Here is a 20358-nt window from a genome sequence, read left to right as displayed (position 1 = left end):
CGACCCACCGTGCTAGAAAACTACACCTACCTGGACAAACGATCATATATATGATGAAGAGTTAATTCATTTCATATATGCGATGGCTAGCTTGAGCTGCGCTGCACGTGGGCGTGGGCGTGGGTATGAGAGGCATTGGGAGCCAAGCTGTGTCATGGATCCTGGTTGACCTTCTAGCTGCGCCGGCGCTTGATCGCATAGTGTCTTTGAGAAGCTTAGGAGTAAGGACCGAACGAACAGGAGGTCTGAGTCCGATGTGAGCATCATCCGTCTCATGTCGTCCACGTCTCGCGACCTGTATGGGTGAGTGCCGCGTCGTCCGCATCACGCTACCCGAAAGGGTGCCTCGCCGCCCTAACGTTACTCTTGTTGCCTTTGTCACAGTCATCACGAGTTGTTGACTTGGTCTTTCGTGGCATCTAGCTAGGAGTCTCCTCTCCTGCACACAGTTCCAATGTTTTATGAATGAGGAAATTAGAAGAAATTACTAATGGGAATTATGATCCACTGTGATTTGATCGTGTGAGAATGCATGCATTGATGCATATCGCTGTCGTGGCTCCCGAACGCACGATCGAACTTGTTCTGGAGTCTGGAACGGCAGCGGCCATCGAGTGGGAGTCGGAGATGGGCTAGCTAGGGCAGAGATAGGCCCGATAGTGAAAAAGAAAGAATGAGAGAGCGGGCTGGTCGGTTGGGCCCTGGTGCTGGGCTTCGTCCAGGTGGAAACGAATGAGAGAGAGAGAAGAGTTGGCCTGGATTTTGGCCCAAACAGCCTAGGAGAGAAGAAATAGCTTTTCTTTTTAGCTAAAAGACGATTCTCAAAAAAAAACCTAAAAGACTAAACTTCACTTACTTTGTATCAGAGGGAGGATTAAATTTCAAAAGGAACTAGTAACCATCCAGTTCAAGAAGTTGAACAATCGTACTCCCTCCGTCCCAATTAAGTTGACGAAATATCACATGTATTTAGACGCTTTTTAGATATAAATATATTCATGGACAAATTTGAGTCAGGGACGAAGGAAATATGTTACATTGTTTCACAAGGTACCCCTTTTGCATATTATTTGAATCATTACAATTTACATAATGAGGTGCATATACCCTGCACATCTTCCATGGCAATGTCTTTATTTTTGTTTCAACACCTTTATGGAACTTCCACACATTCCTACTCGTTGGTCAAGTTCAATGACTTTATCTACTTCAATAAATTAGAAATAAATGTAAGATCGAGCCTCATGAGTATATATATAAAGACCAGACAACACAACATCGATCCCAAATGAAAAACAATCCGACCCACCGTGCTAGAAAACTACACCTACCTGGACAAACGATCATATGATCAAGATTTAATTCATTTCATATATGCGATGGCTAGCTTGAGTTGCGCAGCGCGTGGGCGTGGGTATGAGAGGCATTGGGAGTCAAGCTGTGACGTGGATCCTCGTGAGCAGCTTAGGAGATCTGAGCCCGACGTGACCATCTTCCATGTTTTGGCGTCAACGTTTCGCGACCTGTACGGGTGAGTGCCGCGTCGTCCGCATCGCACTACCAGAAAGGGTGCCTCGCTGCCCTACCGTTCCTTGTTGCATGTGGCACAGTCATCACGAATTGTTGACTTCATCTTTCGTGGAGGCGAGAAGTCCCATCGATCTCCTGCACACAGTTCCAATGTATTATGAATAAGAATAGAAGCAAAAGCTGTCCAACAACTTTACACGCCGTAATGAATTCCGGCTATATAAAGCTCGAGCAACAAAAGCCCCAAATGAAAATTACGGTTCACCGTGATAGGATCATGTGAAAATGCATTACGATTCACTGTGACAGGAGATCATGTGAGAATGCAAGCATTTCAGTGCTTTTATTTTTCCTACAATTGCTTAAAAACAACCAAACAAACACAGACGCTCGCAAACACACACGTACACTCACCCATGAACGCAGCCACATGAGCATCTCGGAGAGATTGAGCCGGCAGATTACAGACGCGCTTGAAGCCGTTTCTGACTGGTGCGGGTGCGGCGGTGAAGTAGATATGGTCCTACTCTGTTCTTCCTCGTCGGCTAAGCTAGCACGATGGAACGGCTGTCCGACTCTGGCGAAAACACGCGCGTCGAGACACGCAGGGCAGCGGACGAGGACGTGATTCATCGCTCAGAGCAGCCAGACACCATACTAGTAAAGTAGTAAATTCAACGCAAATTATAAGCCAGTCCATCAACCGCGTATAAAACCCGGTGGTCCACTTGCAATCTTGCATACAGAAAGAATATACAGTCAGATTGACTGAGGTAGAACAAAACTAAACAAAGACCAAACGATAGTGATCTTGAGTTGCTCTGATTGCACGGGTGGCATCGCGCTTCCAGCTAATGTTAATCCTCATTTAGATAATGTCAATCCTCATTTAGATAATGTCATCCTTGCCGAGAAGGAAATTGATGAATCTCAAGGAATAGTTACTTATGGTGGTTTCTATCGGGTTTTTTCCGTGAAAGGCAGGAGCTCTGCCATGCAATATTAGAAGGAGAAAACCAAGTATATGTACAAGCGACCGAGGTCAAAACAAGGAAAAAAGCCAAAGACGAAGTAGAAAAAGACTATCCCAACGGACCAAACGCAGCTGGCCGGTAGGTCGGGCAGAAAAACCGAAGAACCACAAGAAACCTCACGGCACGGTCACGCAATGGAAAGCAAGCCTATGGGTATCAATTGCGTCACGGGCAAGCAACGCGACAACAAAAGCAGGAGCTGCCACGGTCTGAAAGATACGGCGGTTGCACTCCTTCCAAATGTTCCACATGATGTAAATGACCACCCCATTGAAATATTGTCTTGTTTATTTGTCAATCGTCTTAGAGGCTTGAATCCACCAGGCACAAGTGTCCCTGTTGTCGGACTTGGATCCCCTGACTTAAAGTTAGTGACTTTATGGTCACTGACAGGTGAGACCGGGTCCACATGTCAGTGACTGTAAAGTCACTGACTTTAAGTCAGGGGATCTCTTCTGTAGTCAGAAGGCTTGACGTCTTGTTTATTTGTCAATCGTCTTGGAGGCTTGAATCCACCAGGCACAAGTGTCCCTGTAGTCGGACCTGGATCCCCTGACTTAAAGTAAGTGACTTTATGGTCACTGACAGGTGGGACTGGGTCCACATGTAAGTGACGATGAAGTCACTGACTTTAAGTCAGGGGATCTGTCCTGTAGTCAGAAGGCTTGACCTGCTGAAGGATGTTGAAGTTGTAGTGGTCAAGGACTTTTTCCCACACCTGGCGGGCAAAGGGACATCAAAGGAAAATGTGTGTCCCGGTCTCATGAGGATCAGCGCAAAGGAAACATCCAGGAGTGTGCGGCCAGCCCCTGACGGTGAGATTGTCAGCGGTGAGGATCTTGTTATGCACAAAAAGCCAGGCGAAGAATTTGCACTTGTTTTTGGCCTTGGCTTTCCAGACAATGTTAGCGTGTTGGGCATGGATGGAGCTGAGGAATTGAGCCTTGTACGCCGAGATGGAGGTATATGAACCATGTGAGGTCCAACGCCAAGTGATAGAATCGGGAGAGTCGGGGTTCAGGACCACACCTTGAAGTCTCAACCAAAGGGAGACAAACTCATCGAGTTGATAACCGCATTGGAGATCTTGCCTCTTAAAGCGCGGACCCAAGCCCCCTCGGTAATATCATGATGCACAGAACGGTTCTTCGTCCTAGTGATGGCAAAAATGGTAGGTGCGATGACATTGGGAGCCAAACCGTCCAACCAGGAGTCATGCCAAAATTTTGCCTTATGACCACCGCCAATCTGCACCGTGGGGGAGGCAGAAAAAAGAGCACCACAAGGGGGCATTCCCACCCATGATTTGTTAGGACATGTCCACTCGTACCACAACCAACGCAGACGCAATGCACGACTAAATTTCTCCAAGTCAGAGATGCCTAGGGCGCCAAGCTTCCTAGTCATGCAAACTTTGGACCAATTGACCAAGCAGTGACTACCATTCGCCTCCTCTTTGCCCATCCAAAGGAAAGATGTGCTGATTTTGTTCATCTTCTTGATGGCCCATTTTGCAATGGGGAAAACTGACATGTGGAAGATCGGGATGGCCGACAGGACCGCCTTGGTCAAGGTAAGCCTGCCAGCAGAGGACAGCATGGTCCCTTTCCACCTCGGTAGACGCGTCGCAAGTTTGTCAATAAGGGGTTGCACATGGATTCGCTTCAACTTGCGGACGTGGAGCTGCAGGCCAAGGGAGCGGCATGGGAACCCATGCGGCTGCCTGGAAAATGGAGGAGCAGTTGGTCGAGGTCGAGGTGATCACAGCAGATGGGATGCACAGACGATTTGGAGAAGTTCGTAATAAGACCCGAAATTTGACCAAATGATTCAAGGTTGCGTTGAGTGGCGTGCAGGTCTTGAACGGTGGGGTTGATGAAGATCGCCGCGTCATCCGCGTAAAGAGAAACACGAAGTTTTGCCGAATGAGAAGGCAGCGGGGATAGAACCTGTTGCAACGAGGCCAAGTGGAAAAGCCTGTGTAAGCGGTCAATCGCAAGGATGAAGAGCATAGGGGACAACGGGTCTCCCTGCCGAACTCCATGGCGGTGCGAAAAGTTTTCACCCGGCAAGCCATTGAGGAGGGGGCGAGAGGTAGCAGTGGCAAAGAGCAAGGAGATCCAATCACGCCAACGACGTCCTAACCCAAAAGCCGTCAGGGCCTCCAAAAGGTAGCTCCAGTTGACAGTGTCAAAAGCTTTAGTAATATCGAGTTTGAGGAAAAGAGCCGGAGATTTTGATTTTTGGAAGGACTGCACCACATTTTGGACATAAAGGAAATTATCTTGGATGCATCGACGCTTGATAAAGGCACTCTGGGCAGCAGAAACAAGATTGTCGAGTCTCAGGCCGAGCCGGTTCGTAAGAAGCTTTGAAAAGATCTTTGTGACACCATGGACAAGGCTAATCGGCTTGTAGTGAGAGATCGAAGTGGCTTCGCAAGACTTAGGGAGCAAAGAAATGTTGGCCGTATTTAAGAGAGCGAAACTATCAGATTGAAGAGAGTGCAAACGAGAGAAGACCGCTGTCACATCTTCCTTCATCACGTTCCAACAAGTGCGAAAGAATAGGCCAGTAAAACCATCCGGCCTAGGGCTTTGTCCATAGGCATAGAGAAAATTGTCTCCGTAATCTCCTCCATCGTGATAGGTAGCTCCAGGTCCGAGAGATCAGAAGGTTGATATCTAACAGCCCGCCAGTTTAGGGCCGACCCCCTTGAGGAAGACGTACCCAAAGAAACACAGAAGTGGTCGTGAACAATCTTTTCTTTGTCTTCGTGCAAGAATGCCGTCGTCTCAGTGTGAACGAAAAACGAAAATAAAAGTGAAAAAGTATCCAATGACTTTATATATACGCAAGCTGTACTAAATGGAACACAAATTAAGGATTGAGCATGCCCAATCATCAACCTTTGTGTGTATATAAAGCCAAGGCAAGACAACCCAAATGAAAAACAACCCGATCCACATTGTGCCAGAAAACTACACGTACCGAGACGAACAATCTTACGAGAATGCATCTGTGTATTGATTTTTTTTTTCCTATATATGATGGCAAGCTTGAGTTCCCATGGGCATATGGGTGTGTGGGTATGAGAGGCACCGGAAATCAAGCTTTGCCGATCTTCTCGTCTAAGTCTCAGCAATGCCCGTGCTTGTTCGCGTAGTGTGTGGGACAAATTGGTACGAGAGTGACCCGGTGTTGTTGGTGATGTTGGAACTCGTCGAGGCTAAGGAGAAAGTACCCCACTAAAGAAGATTCGCAGCCGCATCTGCGCATCAAGTGTGATGGAACGACACATCCACCGTCATGTCTTTCTGTGTTATCAGCAAGTGAATAGTTAGCAAACCACATCCATGAAGTCTTGGATTAATGGATTAAGTAAATAATAAACACTGGCGTGTTTTTTTTTTTTTTAAAAAGGGGAAGGGGCCCCGACACTGGCATGGTTGGTTTCATTTTAATAAAATGAAGCCGGGAGGGAGTTCCTGTTGATCTAAAAAACTTTAATTAATAAACACGCTATGGGACGTGACCGTTGTTTAATCAAAATTCGGCTATATATTAAGCACATAACTGGTACTGGACTCTTTGATTCAAACTGACCAAATTGTCCATTGAAGATTTGCGTGTTAAAAACAAAAGATTAGTTATCAAGCCGCATTTTCGATCATCTTCAGATACACTGCTAAGAAAAGCATGCAGGCACTAGGGTATCATGCTTCAGAATTAACCTATGCTTATACATGCTAATCATATCTTGCTTAAATGGCCAGCGCCTGGCTAGGCCCACGAATCATCCAGGCAATGCATGGATGCACACATCGGAACTGACAACTTAGCATCCCTCTTCTTTCAAATAAATAAATAAACTTAACAGCGCTCTCGTCTCTTGCCTGCGGTCAAGGGATAAATTTTGACAAAACCGAAAATGACGGGTGACGAGGGGCTATCTCAGCATACCCAAACTAAGCTTTCGATTAGGAAGAGCATGGTGTGTGTTGACGATCCGTCGGCTAATAAGGACACAAGGGATACCATTTACTCAGGTTCAGAAGGTACCCCTACGTCCTGTTTGTCTGATCTGTATTGATGGAGAGATTACAAGGTTGCTATGGAGTCATGTATGAGAGATGAGCTCTGTGGATCCCTCTAACAGAGAATATGATCTGTCCTCCCCGGCTCCCCCTTCTAGTCCTTTATATAGGAGGATAGGTCTCGGGCGTAGAGTCCGAATTGGTTACAATTAGAGATAAACCCTAATTTGGTTTCCTTAATTATTTGTTTTTATCTTGAGCCGCAAGCCGAGGTAGTTCGGCTTCACGGATTGTAGTGGGCCTTCGTGTGGGCTCCCTGTTAGGTTGTAGCAGGTATACAAAGGTTGAGGACTCGAAGGGTCATTCCCTCGTCAGTTAGCCCCCGAGTCCCTGTTCGAGACGTAGACTCGGGTAGGGACTCAAGAATCATACGCCGTTGACTCGACTATGTGTCGAGCTGAAACTAGTTTGCTTGACTCGGAAGTGCGTCGAGCTATGCCTCAGAGACATAGGATGATTTTGACGGAATTCAGAAAAGCTTTGTGGGATGGTTGCGTAACACGCCTGGAATACTCGACCGGTCGAGTCCAGTTAATTGCATCGAGGCAAAAAAATTTGTTAGCATATGTCGGCATTTGAGTCCCCAGGCTTGAAACCGGATAACTGGCAGTATTCGAGTCAAACCTGCCGGGGGCTTTACAGACTCGAAATCCAATACTGTGGGGCGATCAACCAACGCGTCCGTTGGGATCTTTCTTCATGCAAGCGCATGGATAAACTGGAATCGCCTGAAGGTGCTGATTTCCAGGCCCGATGGAAGCCATCAGGTCTTACCTTCACGTTATGAACATGGCTTCAGGTGTGTTTCGCAGTCTGTGCGATCCGGGAAAACTATAAAATACCCATTGTCGAGTGTGATTCTGAGTTCGTATCGGCGAGTGAGGCTTATCAAGGAGCGGACTCGACTTGAGCTCTGTTGACTGTTGGCGCAGATAATCGTGGTCGACTCTGTTGAGGACCCGAAGGATGGTATAGCCGGCGGACCCGAAGGGTGGAGGGGTCGACGGACCCGGAGGGTGATGCAGCCGAAGTACCGTGTGCGCGGCCAGCGCTCTCGGTGGAAGTAGCCCCCGAGTGTCTAGCCGAGTCGTAGACTCGGGTAGAGACTCGAAGTCGCGGGCCACATATCGTGTAGTCGTAGTTGGCGTGTCGGCGGAGTCGCGTCGGACGTAGCCGCACAACGGACGTCGATGAGCGGCGAGTCGAACAGACGCGATGAGCACTCCCGGTGGGAGTAGCCCCCGAGGCTATGGTTGACTGTTGGTAGTCAAGCATAGGCTCAAATCTTCGTGGCCTTCGTGCCTTGCCTGGCTTGACGTAAGGTACAGTAATTGCAAAACAATCTAAAGTATACAGTTCTTTTAAAATATCTCATGAGTTTATTTATTTAACAATGATTTTGTTATTTGATCGAACTCGACGTGCTATCTCGTACGCAAGCCCTTTCGTTAGCCTGACGCCCGTCGTCTCTGTCCCATGCCAACCTGTCAGTTGAGCTGCAACTGGATTGGAGTTCATGGGCTCGACTTCGTAGGCAGAGTCAGCTACTTAGGCGGCACGTTTGTTAGCACATGGAGTCGAAGGTGTTTCGACTACGAGGATTCTGAAGTGCATCAAGTAGTCGTAGCCGAAGAGGGTCGACTATTCATAGTCGAGTGAGTTTTAGTTGTTTGATCAGAATGTGTCATGCTCGAAATTAGCAAATAAATAACAATACTTATCTGCAGGGTGTCTTTTCGTGGCGCAGCCCCCGAGTATCGGGTGCAGCGGTAGTCGTTCGGATGCGGCCAAGACGATGTGACATGTGCGGCGCAGCCCCCGAGTATCGGCCGTGGCTGACGGAGTCGACGAGGCGGTGTGGCCTGTATGGCGCAGCCCCCAAGTGTCGTCGGGTGCGGCTGATGGAGTCGACGCGCGGCACGGAAGTCGATGCAGCGGACGGAGTCGACGGGGCACGGACATGGTCAACGCGGCGTAGACGAAGTTGTTGATGCGCGGCCGTACTGAATCGGAGTGTCGTCGGGAGTCGGCACGGAGGCGGAGTCGCGGCAGCAGTGGCGTAGCTAGGGGTGTTGCCGGAAGATTTTCTAATCCTTTATATAACATAGTTTAAAAAAATTCGAACATCAAAATAACTAAATTTGTGTGAATATTTTCACTTTCGAACCACCGCCACGGCAGACGCGCGGACGGAGTCAGCGCCGGCAGACGCTTCAAACTTTCCTGTGCGCGTCTAGCGCAGAGCCGATGCCTTTTCTGTTGTAGATGGTCACGATATTGTCCGTATTTGACAGACGCGGCTGACCCAGGCTGTCTTGATCCGGAGTCGCAGGTACACGAGTTGATTATGGTTTCCGCTTTAAGCGTGCGTTGCTTTGACTTGCTGTTAATCCACTTTAGGCATTACGTGAACTCTGAACTCTGAACCATCTTCTGCTCTTCTTTTTCCTTTTAGTAATCCACCACGTGCCATCAATTTGTTTGTCTTGAAGCCGCCGTTCTGCTGAAAAAAGGAAACAGGGCGCCGGTTCTTTAGGATTAATCGATTCTCTCACGGCTGCGTGTGCTGCGTGCAGGCACGCGACCACGTGGCTCGGGACTCGGCGAACCCGGGCTGATTGGGATTCGACGAGGCCGACTTCGGTGCCGGCGCGCAGATGCGGCTTGGTGGAACTGAATTGCTGGACGCGGAGTTAATCCTGCCGTGCCGCGTTCCGCGACTGGGAGCCTGCGGTCGCGGTTGACTGCGAGAACGGCTTGTCTTCTTGTGGATTGCTGCGATACACGGGCGCACGGAGCGGCTTCTCGTGATTTAGCAGATTGGTTTCTTCTCGTGGAGATCACGCCCGATGCGCAAATAATTGAACTCGCCCGTAGTCGATGGTCGCCGTTGCAGCTCGTCTTGATTTTTTGATTCTTGATTCCTTTCTCTCCTGATCGATTGCTCTCGGGACCGATCGAATTTTGTCCGGAGTGGAGACTGTGGTCGGTGATGCATGCGCTTTCCTCGTGCATAGCATAATTTTTCGGTCGTTGCTGTGCGTGGTACTTCCTCTGGCCGGATGGAAGTACCACGCACAGCAACGACCGAAGCCTCATAAAATGCGTGAGCTTTCTCCAATAACTGGGCATCAGATTGTCCACTAGCATATATGGCAGAAGCCTTCGTATAAGAGCAATGGAATTGGTATACCAGCTTATTAAGACTATGCCAATGGTCTTTTGCTTGCTTCACAAGTCTCTTCCTATTTTCTGGAGTAGTGCTGTTGTAGACCATAGTGACATCTCTCCAGTATTGATCACTCGTCTTGTTGTTTTCATTGATTGGGTCAGTCGAGTTACTTAACCAAGCACTCATCTGCATTGTGAACGAACAAAGATTAATGATCTAGCTCACATAGTAATTCATATTACGAAATGTGAGTACACAAGAGACTTACCAATCTTGTATCCTCCTCTTTTGTCCATGCAAGTCGTTTCTCAGTCCTCCTACCTCCGTCCTTGCCGCCTCCATCAACATTCATGGACTGCTGGAAACCAGATGGTGTAAGTGGAGTGCTCGACATGGGAAACGGAAGTACTGGATTCCCCGTGAGCACCGTTGGTCGTGGTGCCGGAAATGAAGCATGGTGTGGAGGACCACCGGCATAATGTAAATTTTGGAACATGGCCTGATGATTAGGCTGTTGTTGGGGAAGAGGGGAGCTCGACGGGTTTTCGAAGTAGCTTAGAAAACCACCAGGTGGACGGAGATCTGCCCCCCTTAAAAAAAAGTGCAAAGGCTTCATGCAACAACAGTAAATAGGAACACATCATACAACTAGGATGTAAGGGAAATATGATTTATATTCTAATTACATAACACTATGTGTCAGAATTGAACATGCATGTCAAACTTTAAAATTTTCCTACATATGGCAACATACTTACAAACCTCAAAGGACTTTTACTTGCAATTATCTAAGAACAAGGCTGAATGTGTATAAGGTTCTATTAACTATTTGGATCCTGAACTTTCTTCACCATGTTGTATGTCAAGCTTCTGAACATAAAGAAGGGGAATCAATCGGAGCAAGCACTAAATCCCTGTGAATCCAGCAAAATTAATTGAACATACGGGGATTTATGATATGGATAACAACCTGAGACCCCAAATCTCTTGCTATTGCTCAAATCAGGAACTGCGAAGTACAAATCGTACCAATCTAAGGTTGGGGACGAGAACTCGGAGGCTGCAGCCGAGTTCCATGCCTGCTTGTCCTTCGGGACAGCCTGAGTCGAGGAGACGGAAGCGCTAGCACCGGGCGAGTTGCCCCACCAAACGGCCGTCCTAGAGCGGGGAACGGCGGCGGCGTGCTCAGCGTTGGTCACCTCCGGAGGCTCCCATGGTGGCGGTGACGGCGCAGGGACCCGCGTCGATTGGCGCCCCATCCCCAAGCTTTGCAACAACTTCTATGGCGAGAATAAGTGAACTTCAGAAGGGGGACTGAATGGCATCGTGAACAAGGAGGTGGAAGATCAGAGCGTCATGGAGAAGAAAACGCGGCTCGATCTGATTTCGTTCGCGCGCCGGGCTGAGTTTCGCGGGAAAGGGGAAAAGTTGTTTCCCGCGAAGATTAATCCCACGATACCGACGCCCTCCATACAACGGGAACAAGATCGTCTGTATGGAACGATCTGCGCGGAAATCGTCTGTCTATATTTCTATAGACGGACTCCTTCTCTCTCCCCCCTCTTGCTCCTCGAACTTACAGACAGATATCGACGGCTTGTTGTACATGCCCTAAGCCGCGGCCACGCACGCGGCTACCTGCAGTGCCACGGGTGGCCCGCACGTGGGACTAGGCACGGAGGCGCGTGAATATTGCTGGGATCCTGAACGATCGATCGATTAGTCGGCCTGGCCGGGCATATCTCCAGAACGCACACGGAGTTTGCTTCTGTTCGGCAGCTTGCGGCCGATCGATCTCCTTGAGATTTTCTTTTCTTTTCTCGTTCGGGCGTTGTAGCGATGGAATCTTCAGGCCTTGCTTTGATTCTGGGTGAGCGGCACGTGGCTTCATGGACTTGGTCGATCGGTGGAATTTTTGCCGCGCGCGCAGGTGACGAGACAGAAGCGACCGGCTCTGACTCGCCCTGTCGGCTCGATGAGACGGGATCACGGGAACTTGGAAGGAAACTGGCCACTGCTTCGACCAGATCTGACTTAGTAACGATGACGGCGGAGTAGCTCGAAGTGTTAAATCTGCGATCGATCTGCTTTTCTTGCTGGTCTTGATGCTGGGGAATCCGCGGTGACTGCTTAGATTGTCGGTGCAGTCGTCGTGCGTGCGCCGCGGAGAAGCCGAGACGAGTAGATCGGTCGAACTCGAACCCGACGCCGTCGTCGCTGCTGATGATTCTTCGATATCACGTTGTAGATCGGTTTCTCCGAAGTCGACGAGTTGCCAGTTGACGACAATGAAGCCGCCGAAATCGTGAGCCCACCGCACGTCTTTCCCCACGGTTACCTCGGCATACCTAAATTAAGGATTTTCGACTAGAGAGAGCACGGGTGTGGGTTGATGATGTCGGCGGCTAATAAGGACACAGGAGACACGATTTATCCAGATTCAGGACCCTCGGAAGGTAATACCCCTACGTCCTAATTGTTTGATCTATATTGATGGAGAAATTAAAAGATTGCTATGGAGGCGTGTATGAGAGATGAGATTCGTGGATCCCTCTAACAGAGAATATGATCCGTTCTCCCCGGCTCCCCCTCCTAGTCCTTTATATAGGAGGTTAGGTCTCGGGCGTAAAGTCCGTATTGGTTACAATTAGAAATAAGCACTGATTTAGTTTTCTTAATTATCTGTTTTTATCTTGAGCTGCAAGTCGAGATAGTTCGGCTTCACGGATTGTAGTGGGTCTTCGTGTGGGCCCTCTGTTAGGCTGTAGCAGGTATACAAAAGTTGAGTACTCGAATGGTCATTGTCTCGTCAACGGGGTTAGGGTTTTACAAAACCGTAGTTAGCACTCTTTTTCTTAGAAGAACACTTTGATGGGGTAAGTGTACATGCATGCATGAGGCAGAAATTAATAACGGACCAACTATCGCCCACATGTCGTACGTGCCTGGATTGGTGCTTGTCCGTGCCACCTCGCCCGCAGATGGGCGCCGCAGCATGTGGGCCGCACCACTAGGCTAGCGGTCATCCATAGTTGTCGACTTCATCATTTCGCGGCAGCGAGGAGTCCCACCCTACTGAACACAGTTTTTATGTTTCATGAATAAAACGAAGCAAAAAGTGTTTAACGACCTTATAAGCTGTAATAAATTAAAACACATATTAATGGTCGAGCCTGCCTATCGTCCGGGTATATGAAGCTGCTTTAGTCCCACTGTGGGTGTGGTTACGCATAGGAGGAGGCATCGGGAATTAATCCAGGTGTGTCCAACCTCATTCGCATAGTGCCTCTAGAGGGATGATGCGTGTAGTACGTAAGACTATGTTGTGTGTGCTGTTGGAACACAATGTGGCACGACTGATCATATCGGACAGGACAGCGAGCAGCATGAATATCGAACAAGAGTGTGGGTGGGCGAAAAGACAGACCGAATTTTAGTACAAGCTATGGTTCCATAAAGAAGGTGAAACCTACACTGCACGCCACCACGATGCAGCATTTCTGAATTCTGACTACGGTAGTACTATGTAGATAAAAAATAAGTTAAAAGATCTTCCAAACTAAAAAGTATCACTAAAATAAATGCACGGAAGAATATCGAAAATGGATTTTGTTATTTATGGTGGGTTTTGTCAGAGTGTAGACTTTCAGTAGACTTAATCTTCTCTCGGACTGCCCACGTTCTCCATATTACTGCATGTCTGCAGTTGCACTGGTCTACTATATATATACACTTGTAATCAGTACTCTGTCGATAATCAATGAATCCCAATCCCCTTCTCACTTCTTAGACCGCTTCCGCTCACAATCTATCGGTTTTAATTGTTTCCTTTGGTAGTTGACCGAGAGTGATCTCTCATGCTAGGATGGAAGAGATGCCCCGCAAAAAAAAAAGAGATGTATGAACATGAACTCATGATCTGCCTTCCAATCCTTAATGTACATGGGGCTGCAAAATAAACATCGACTCGCACGTTACAAAAGATGTAACTCTGTTGTAGATTTCAAAATTTTGATTGCTGGAATTAACTTACATCATAGGATTTAAAAGCTCAACCATATGTTCACCATCAAAAAAAGAAATTGGGAACTTCTTGCCTTTGTGTGCAGTTTCTCTATAGATCTCCTCCGTGAGGCTAGTCATCATCCTGATCTCTTCATATGTCCAATTTTTTTTAACAATAGCTACTGTTATCTATTAATTCAACTAGTTAGAAACAGAAAGAAAATGAAATTTAAAGACACACAATCACTACAGGTTCACCATGGTGCATGTTACTGGTCGTATTAAGGTCCCTGTGTATTCTCTTGAGTCTAAGATGTCAAGTGTGCCACGGTACATATTTATCGTGTACAACAAAAATGTTCTCTATGCAAATATCATTGACAAATAATCTCAGCGAACTGGATACTTAATCGGTGGTTTCTGTTGTTTCAATGTTAAAGAAAAAATGCAAAAAAGTGTCGGTGACTTTACACGCTCGATAATAAATTAAACACAAATTAATGATCGAGCCTACCATCGTCTGCAGGGAGTATATAAAGATCCCAGGCAAGGCAACACAACCTGAATGAAAAACTATCTGATCCAGAAATGAGAATGCATGTATAGTATGTTTCTTTGTTATATGTGATGGCTAGCTTGGTGGTGCTGAGTGTGGCCGCGGGTATGAGAGGCATCGGGGATGAAGCTGTCGAGTTCCATTCTTGGCCCAGTTATGCATGTCCTTGCTGGCATGCTGTTTTTGAGAGGGTTAGGAGTAAGCCTGCGCTGTTCATGATGTTTTGAACACCACGAGTATGGAACGACGCATCCACCGGTGTCTTACTTTGTTCTCATTGATACCTACCCCTCGCGGTTTTTCTTTCTGAATATTAAGTAGTTAACACCCATGTAAAATCTCTGATTCATTAATTACTAAAGACCCTATGAGATGTGGGACCCCATTCGTATCAAAATCCTGCTACATTAAGCAGATGACTGGTATTGGACTCTTTGATTCAAACTGACCAAATTGTCCCTCAAAGATTTGCGTGATCAGAAACTAAAGATCACTAATCAAGCCGCATTGTCTATCATCTTTGGCTACCCGTCGGGCTAGAGAATGCATAATGCATGTCTGCTAATCTATATATGCGAAAATAGAGTGGCATTTTCAACAATTAACTTGTGCTTAATCCTATCTGTTGTTTAAATTGGCAGCGACGGCTAGGTCCATGAATCATCCAGGCCGTTCATGCATATATATGCACACGTCAAACCGACAAGTGACAACTTAACTGCCCTCTTCCCTCAAAAAAGAAACAAGAAACTTGATAACACAGTCTGTTGTTGCCTTCGGTCGTCAAGGGATAATTCTGAGAGCTAACAGAATACACATATATTACTCGCAAAAAAAATACACATATATTACAGTTATATGGTTTTCACACCTGGATGGGTGCCCTGTCGCAGTCCGCAACTCGGCATCACACCAACCGGATGGGTGCCTCACCATGCTGCACCACACGGGCGGGTATGCCTCGCTGCGCCGATCGAGTTGTCGGTGCATACCTTGAAATGCATGCGCGCCATGCCAGCAGGCCGGTAAGGCGGTCATCACGAGTTGTCAACTTCATCATTTTATTTGTAGCAGCAAGGAGCCCCTTCTGCACAGTTTCTAATGATAAGTGACGTAGATTTATATAAGAATCTATACATCGCTTATTTTAAGATGGAGGGATCGAGTAAAAAAAAAAGCAAAAACTGTCCAACAACTTTATAAGCTGTAATAAATAAACTCATAAATGATAGAGCCTGCCCATCGTCTCGCTATATAAAGCCGAGGTGACACAACCCGAATGGAAAATGAAACTACGATCCCCGCTGTGGTAGAAAACTAATTAAACAAGAGGTAGGATCATGTGAGAACGCATGCATGTGCCGACGATAGGTAGCTTGATTTGCTCGGCCGGTGGGTGAGTATCCGTGGGAGGCGTCGGGGAATCTACCTATGTTGATCCTCATTCGCATCATGCGTCGGAGAAGATCAGTAGTAAGACTATGTTTTTGAAACGGAGAGCGGTAAGACTATGTTGCTACTGGTATTGTTGCGCCTGGACTGATCCGACAAGGGCACTGATCAAACAAATTAAAAGAGCTTCGGAACTAAAAGGTATTATTAGAAGAAATGCACGGAAGAAGACCAAAAAAGGATTTGTTACTTAATGCACAAATAAAGAAGTATGTCGCCGACGCCAAGACAGAAAATGAATAAGTAAAAAGTGTCTGCCTCTGTACTCAGTACAGTTATTCAATGCGCAAATTAGTGAGCCAGTACGTCCATCAACCAGGTACTGGCCCATGAATGGAGAAAAAAAAACAATCATCAGCTTAAAGGGTCCATCCATGTGTCTATACTCTATACTAGAAGGATTAACACGCGCTTTGCTGCGCCACTAACAAATCTAGCAAGCTCTTACATCCCTACAATTACTTAAATTGTCAACCATATATTGTGATTGAAATAAATATGCACATTGAATTCACACACGAAATACATAATTCCATGTGTTAGAGATGTAAACATGAATAAACAATAGGTTGTTGCATCTGCATCGCGTGGACACTACAATAAAAAGATTATTGAAAGCATGAACTCTATAGCTGACCAAGAACATAGCAACACCCGTGAAGTTGTAAATAACATAAGGCTTCCATGTAATGATTCTACGAATGCATTCACCACACATGACCTAAATATATGTTTCCACCACCCCAATTATCCATCCAATCTATGAGATGCATTCACCACACATGGACTCCATATTTGTTTCCATCACCCAAAATATCTTGACGATTCAATTGCGGCAGCTAGGAACTTGGTTACCAGAGAACTGGCCGCTCTGTCCAATTTGTCCTGCAGTAGAAATAGTTCATTTTTAGCCAATAACTCACCATAATAGTTCATAAACCACTTGACAGACACTCAGTACCTAAGTGAGTAAAAAGAAAGTAAAAGAGCTAAAACAAAACACCTTCCATGCTTAAACACTAATAACTGAACTTTGTGGACTCAGTTTACTGTGGCTTCAGTTTACCGTGCCTTCACCATGAAAGAATGCAAAATTAGTAATGGTATGCAATAAAGAAAGTATAATGTTGATCAAGCACATGAAACATGAATGTAGTGAAGGAGCAGGAGCACAGATGTACGAACCAAATTGGAGATAGCTCAGATTGCCAAAAATGTACTTGGTTAAATAACAATAACATAGACATGAAGTTAGGCTGCAAATAATGAGCGTATTTCTCAACTCCCGCTCAACAACGTGAATATATTCTCATGCAAGATGATTTTTCAGTGTACAAAAAAACTTAATGAACAACTTTTGGAATTAATTGCCTATATCTCCAACTACAAATTTAAGCCAAAATTCTTACAATTACTTGCAAAGGAATTTGGGTCGATCTCCATGGTGCCATGGTACCCCAAAATAAAATAAAATAAAACACTTCCAGGCAATAGTACAAAGAATTTCACATTTCAGATTTAGGATCCCTCTATATCATTAGGCAAGCAGTTATCTAGAAGATATGGGAGAGGGAGGGGGGGGGGGGGGGCATCCTAGTTGAAGCAGCGCTAAACTACATGACAGTACAACAAGTGAACGCTATACCTCTGGTTACTACCACAAGCCAACAAAATCATCTGCAGAATGCAGCAAGAACACACCATGACAGTAGGTCAGGTAAGATGTAATTGATCATCCTGTATATCTTGGCCAGCTATATTTGAACATTTCCACAAGCATATATACAAAAGAAAACACAAGACCAAAGATTAAATATAACTTCATCTCAAAACAAATGGAGCTCTGCCTGCTGCTTCCTGTCCATGGTTGGGACACTTGGAAATTAATGGAACTACCAAAGAATTCCACTGTAAACAAAATAATTCATGGAAATTTCACGGAGAACAAAACAATAACAAATATCCTTTATATGCTTGCTGCTTCCTGTACAGCAGGACTGGTAGCTCAAAAGGTCATGCTAAATTCATAGAAATTAGATAAAATCAATTGAAACCCACCTATATGGAATTTTACCTGATCAATGCGCATATCATGTTTGTTTGAGAAAGAAAAAAAAGACCTGGGCACATAGACAAATTCAAGAGGAAAACTACGAATGAATATCATCTTATCCAGAAGCAGCAGTATGCACCCAAGATCGAACTATCATGTTATCTAGAAGCAACAGCATGAACAAAAGATTGAACTCGGGGAAGGACACTTGACCTCTTGGGAAGCCCTAGCCTTCCGGGTCGCTCCCAGGCGACTCCGGAGGCCGCCGCCACCCAGCCAAAAAAAGCCCCTCCGCCACCATCTACGCCCCTCGTCGTCGTCGTCGGAGGTCGTCAGGCTTTGCCCGCGTGACGGACGGCGGCGGCAAGGCCTCGTTCGGCTCATCCTTCCATTTTCCCGGCCAAGATCTGCATCCTTGGGACCCCGTGCGCCGCCGCCGCCCCCGTTCTTCCCTTCGCAATGCCACCTCCACTGACGCCCCGGTCTTCCCCAACTTCGACGCGCCTTGCCTCGTAGCAGGAGTCGCCCGTTCGGCTTCGGGGACCGGTCCGCCGGGCCGGCCGCCGGCGATGCTGAGGAGAGAGGGGGCTGCGGCGATTTGGCCAATGGGAGGAGCTTCGTGCCGCTGTAGCCGGATTGACGGGAAGGAGGTGGCGGCTGCGGCTCTAATGGGAAGAGGGGCGGAGGTGGCGACGCTGGAGTAGAGGGGAGAGGAAGGAAAAAATGCAGTTGCTGAAAGGTAGAGAGAGACGCTGGGCTCGGGGGGATGGGAATGCGGGAAACTGGGGCGGTGGCATTCCAGTGTAATTACGAAGAAAACGAACAGCGATGAAGCAACAACGTAACGCAAACGAACGACGGCCGAGCGACCACGTTGCAGCATCGATAGTGCAGAGGATTCTCCGCCCTTTAGAGAAGAGAGATATGCACCTCAACAAAAATCTGGGTAAACATTTTCCTTGAAATTAAGAGTGAGATTATCCGCAAAAGAAGAGCGTGAGATTATTAACTATAAACTTAAGGAAGAAGTCTAGAGTATAAAGAAGTGCTTCCATGCTTTCAAAAAAAAAGCTGCACGATGTTTAAAGCAAACTAGTGGCTGTGATTAGAGAACTTAATCCACTAGTTTTACTATAGAAAGGTCAAAGGGCAGTTTAGTCTTTTTTAATCAGTACGATCCATCCAATCCTCAAATCCATTTTTAGCCGGCACCCCTGCTTTTGTATCCAGAATCAATCATGGTTAATTGTCCTCGTCGGACACAGGAGCACTACGTCAGAATGGGTTACTGGTGCACGATCTTCAGTGGCGGTTCCAGTGGTCCAAAAAATTCACTGCCACTGGACGTCGTTGGAGGAATCCAAAACGAACACCAGTGGTGCTGAGCAACCACCACCACTGCTAAAAGAGCACCCGTGGCGGTGTGAGCACTCATACGAGACCGTCACCGCCACTGGAGCTGTTTAGGGGGTCACTGGCGCACGATCTCCAGTGGCGGCTACAGTGGTCCAAAAAACATACCGCTACTGGACATCATTGGAGGAATCTGAAATGAACACCAGAGGCGGTTAGCTCCCACCGCCATTGCTACTAGAGCACCCGTGGCGGTGTGAGCACTATACGACTGTCACCGCCACCGGTGCTCCTACACTACTCCAGAAAACCCCTCCAGTGGTGGTCAAAAAATGGGGTTGGTGGCGGTGATCACGCCCGCCACCAACTCTGCGTCACTGGAGATACTGTTGCTCCGAAATCACCAATTGCGGGTAAAATACCCGCTACCGAATACCCACAAACCGCCACTGTAAATCCCTCCGGCACCACCCGAAAAGTGCGTGGAATACATCAGTGGCGGGCGAAGTACCCGCCACTGGACATTTTCCAGTGGCGGTCTATGGCCACCGCCACTAGAACCTTTTCCAGTGGCGGTCCTGCCTAACCGCCACTGCTATGTGTTCAGTGGCGGTGGTTCTTAACCGCCACTGGTACTATTTTTTCCCAAAGAAAATTAAATGAATTATTTATAAAAATAAATATTCCTGTAGCACAGAAATAGCAGGAATATAGCACATCACAGATAATAACAGCAGCACAATATACAACACCAAAGAAACCAATTCCTCACATGCATGTGTATACAAAGTGTTTGAAAGAATGACCCACAAATAAAAGTATTCCACACAATTTAGCCACTTTTGGTGGCAATCCCGCCGCCGTAGTAATCCCCGCTCGATTTGAGGACCTCCTTGTTGAGGATTTCGCCGATGTCCTTCTGGATCTTGTACACGAGAATTTCAGAGTTGTGCCCTAACTCGGCGTTGGCTAGAAACCAATTCCTCACTTCTTCGAAGGTCTTCTTCCCCTTCGGCTTGAAGTCGTTGATCATCTGCTGAATACTGTGCCCGCAGTAGTAACCGTAGTAGACGGATCCTTCAGGCTGTTGCTCGCAGGGGAAGTTG

General features: G+C 47.0%; 1 protein-coding gene and 1 long non-coding RNA gene across 2 annotated transcripts; both read right to left on the bottom strand.

The window, feature by feature from the left end:
• Window positions 1-8845: 8845 nt before the first annotated feature.
• Window positions 8846-11413, bottom strand: LOC106866675. Its single transcript, XM_024462806.1, has 3 exons — window positions 10863-11413; window positions 10102-10423; window positions 8846-10019 (listed from the first exon to the last, which is right to left on the bottom strand). Exons 1-3 carry the CDS (start codon window positions 11090-11092, stop codon window positions 9474-9476), a joined length of 1098 nt encoding a protein of 365 aa, XP_024318574.1. The 5' UTR covers window positions 11093-11413; the 3' UTR covers window positions 8846-9473.
• A 4956-nt stretch (window positions 11414-16369) lies between these two features.
• LOC112272346 lies at window positions 16370-18171 on the bottom strand. Its single transcript, XR_002966011.1, has 2 exons — window positions 17492-18171; window positions 16370-16731 (listed from the first exon to the last, which is right to left on the bottom strand). It is a non-coding gene; the product is annotated as an uncharacterized LOC112272346 (long non-coding RNA).
• Window positions 18172-20358: the final 2187 nt, after the last annotated feature.

This window comes from Brachypodium distachyon, chromosome 4 (assembly GCF_000005505.3).
Source record: "Brachypodium distachyon strain Bd21 chromosome 4, Brachypodium_distachyon_v3.0, whole genome shotgun sequence".
Lineage (NCBI taxonomy): Eukaryota > Viridiplantae > Streptophyta > Magnoliopsida > Poales > Poaceae > Brachypodium > Brachypodium distachyon.
Note: the sequence above shows the minus strand (reverse complement) of the source record. Positions and strands in the feature narration are given on the sequence as shown.

Excerpts from the sequence above, each read along its gene's own strand:
- LOC106866675 (XM_024462806.1), bottom strand. The coding sequence starts at position 11,092 with ATGGGGCGCCAATCGACGCGGGTCCCTGCGCCGTCACCGCCACCATGG. Across the intron at positions 10,424-10,862 it reads TCGTCCCCAACCTTAGATTG|GGGGGCAGATCTCCGTCCAC; the intron begins GTACGATTTGTA and ends CTTTTTTTTAAG. Across the intron at positions 10,020-10,101 it reads AAGAGGAGGATACAAGATTG|ATGAGTGCTTGGTTAAGTAA; the intron begins GTAAGTCTCTTG and ends TTCACAATGCAG.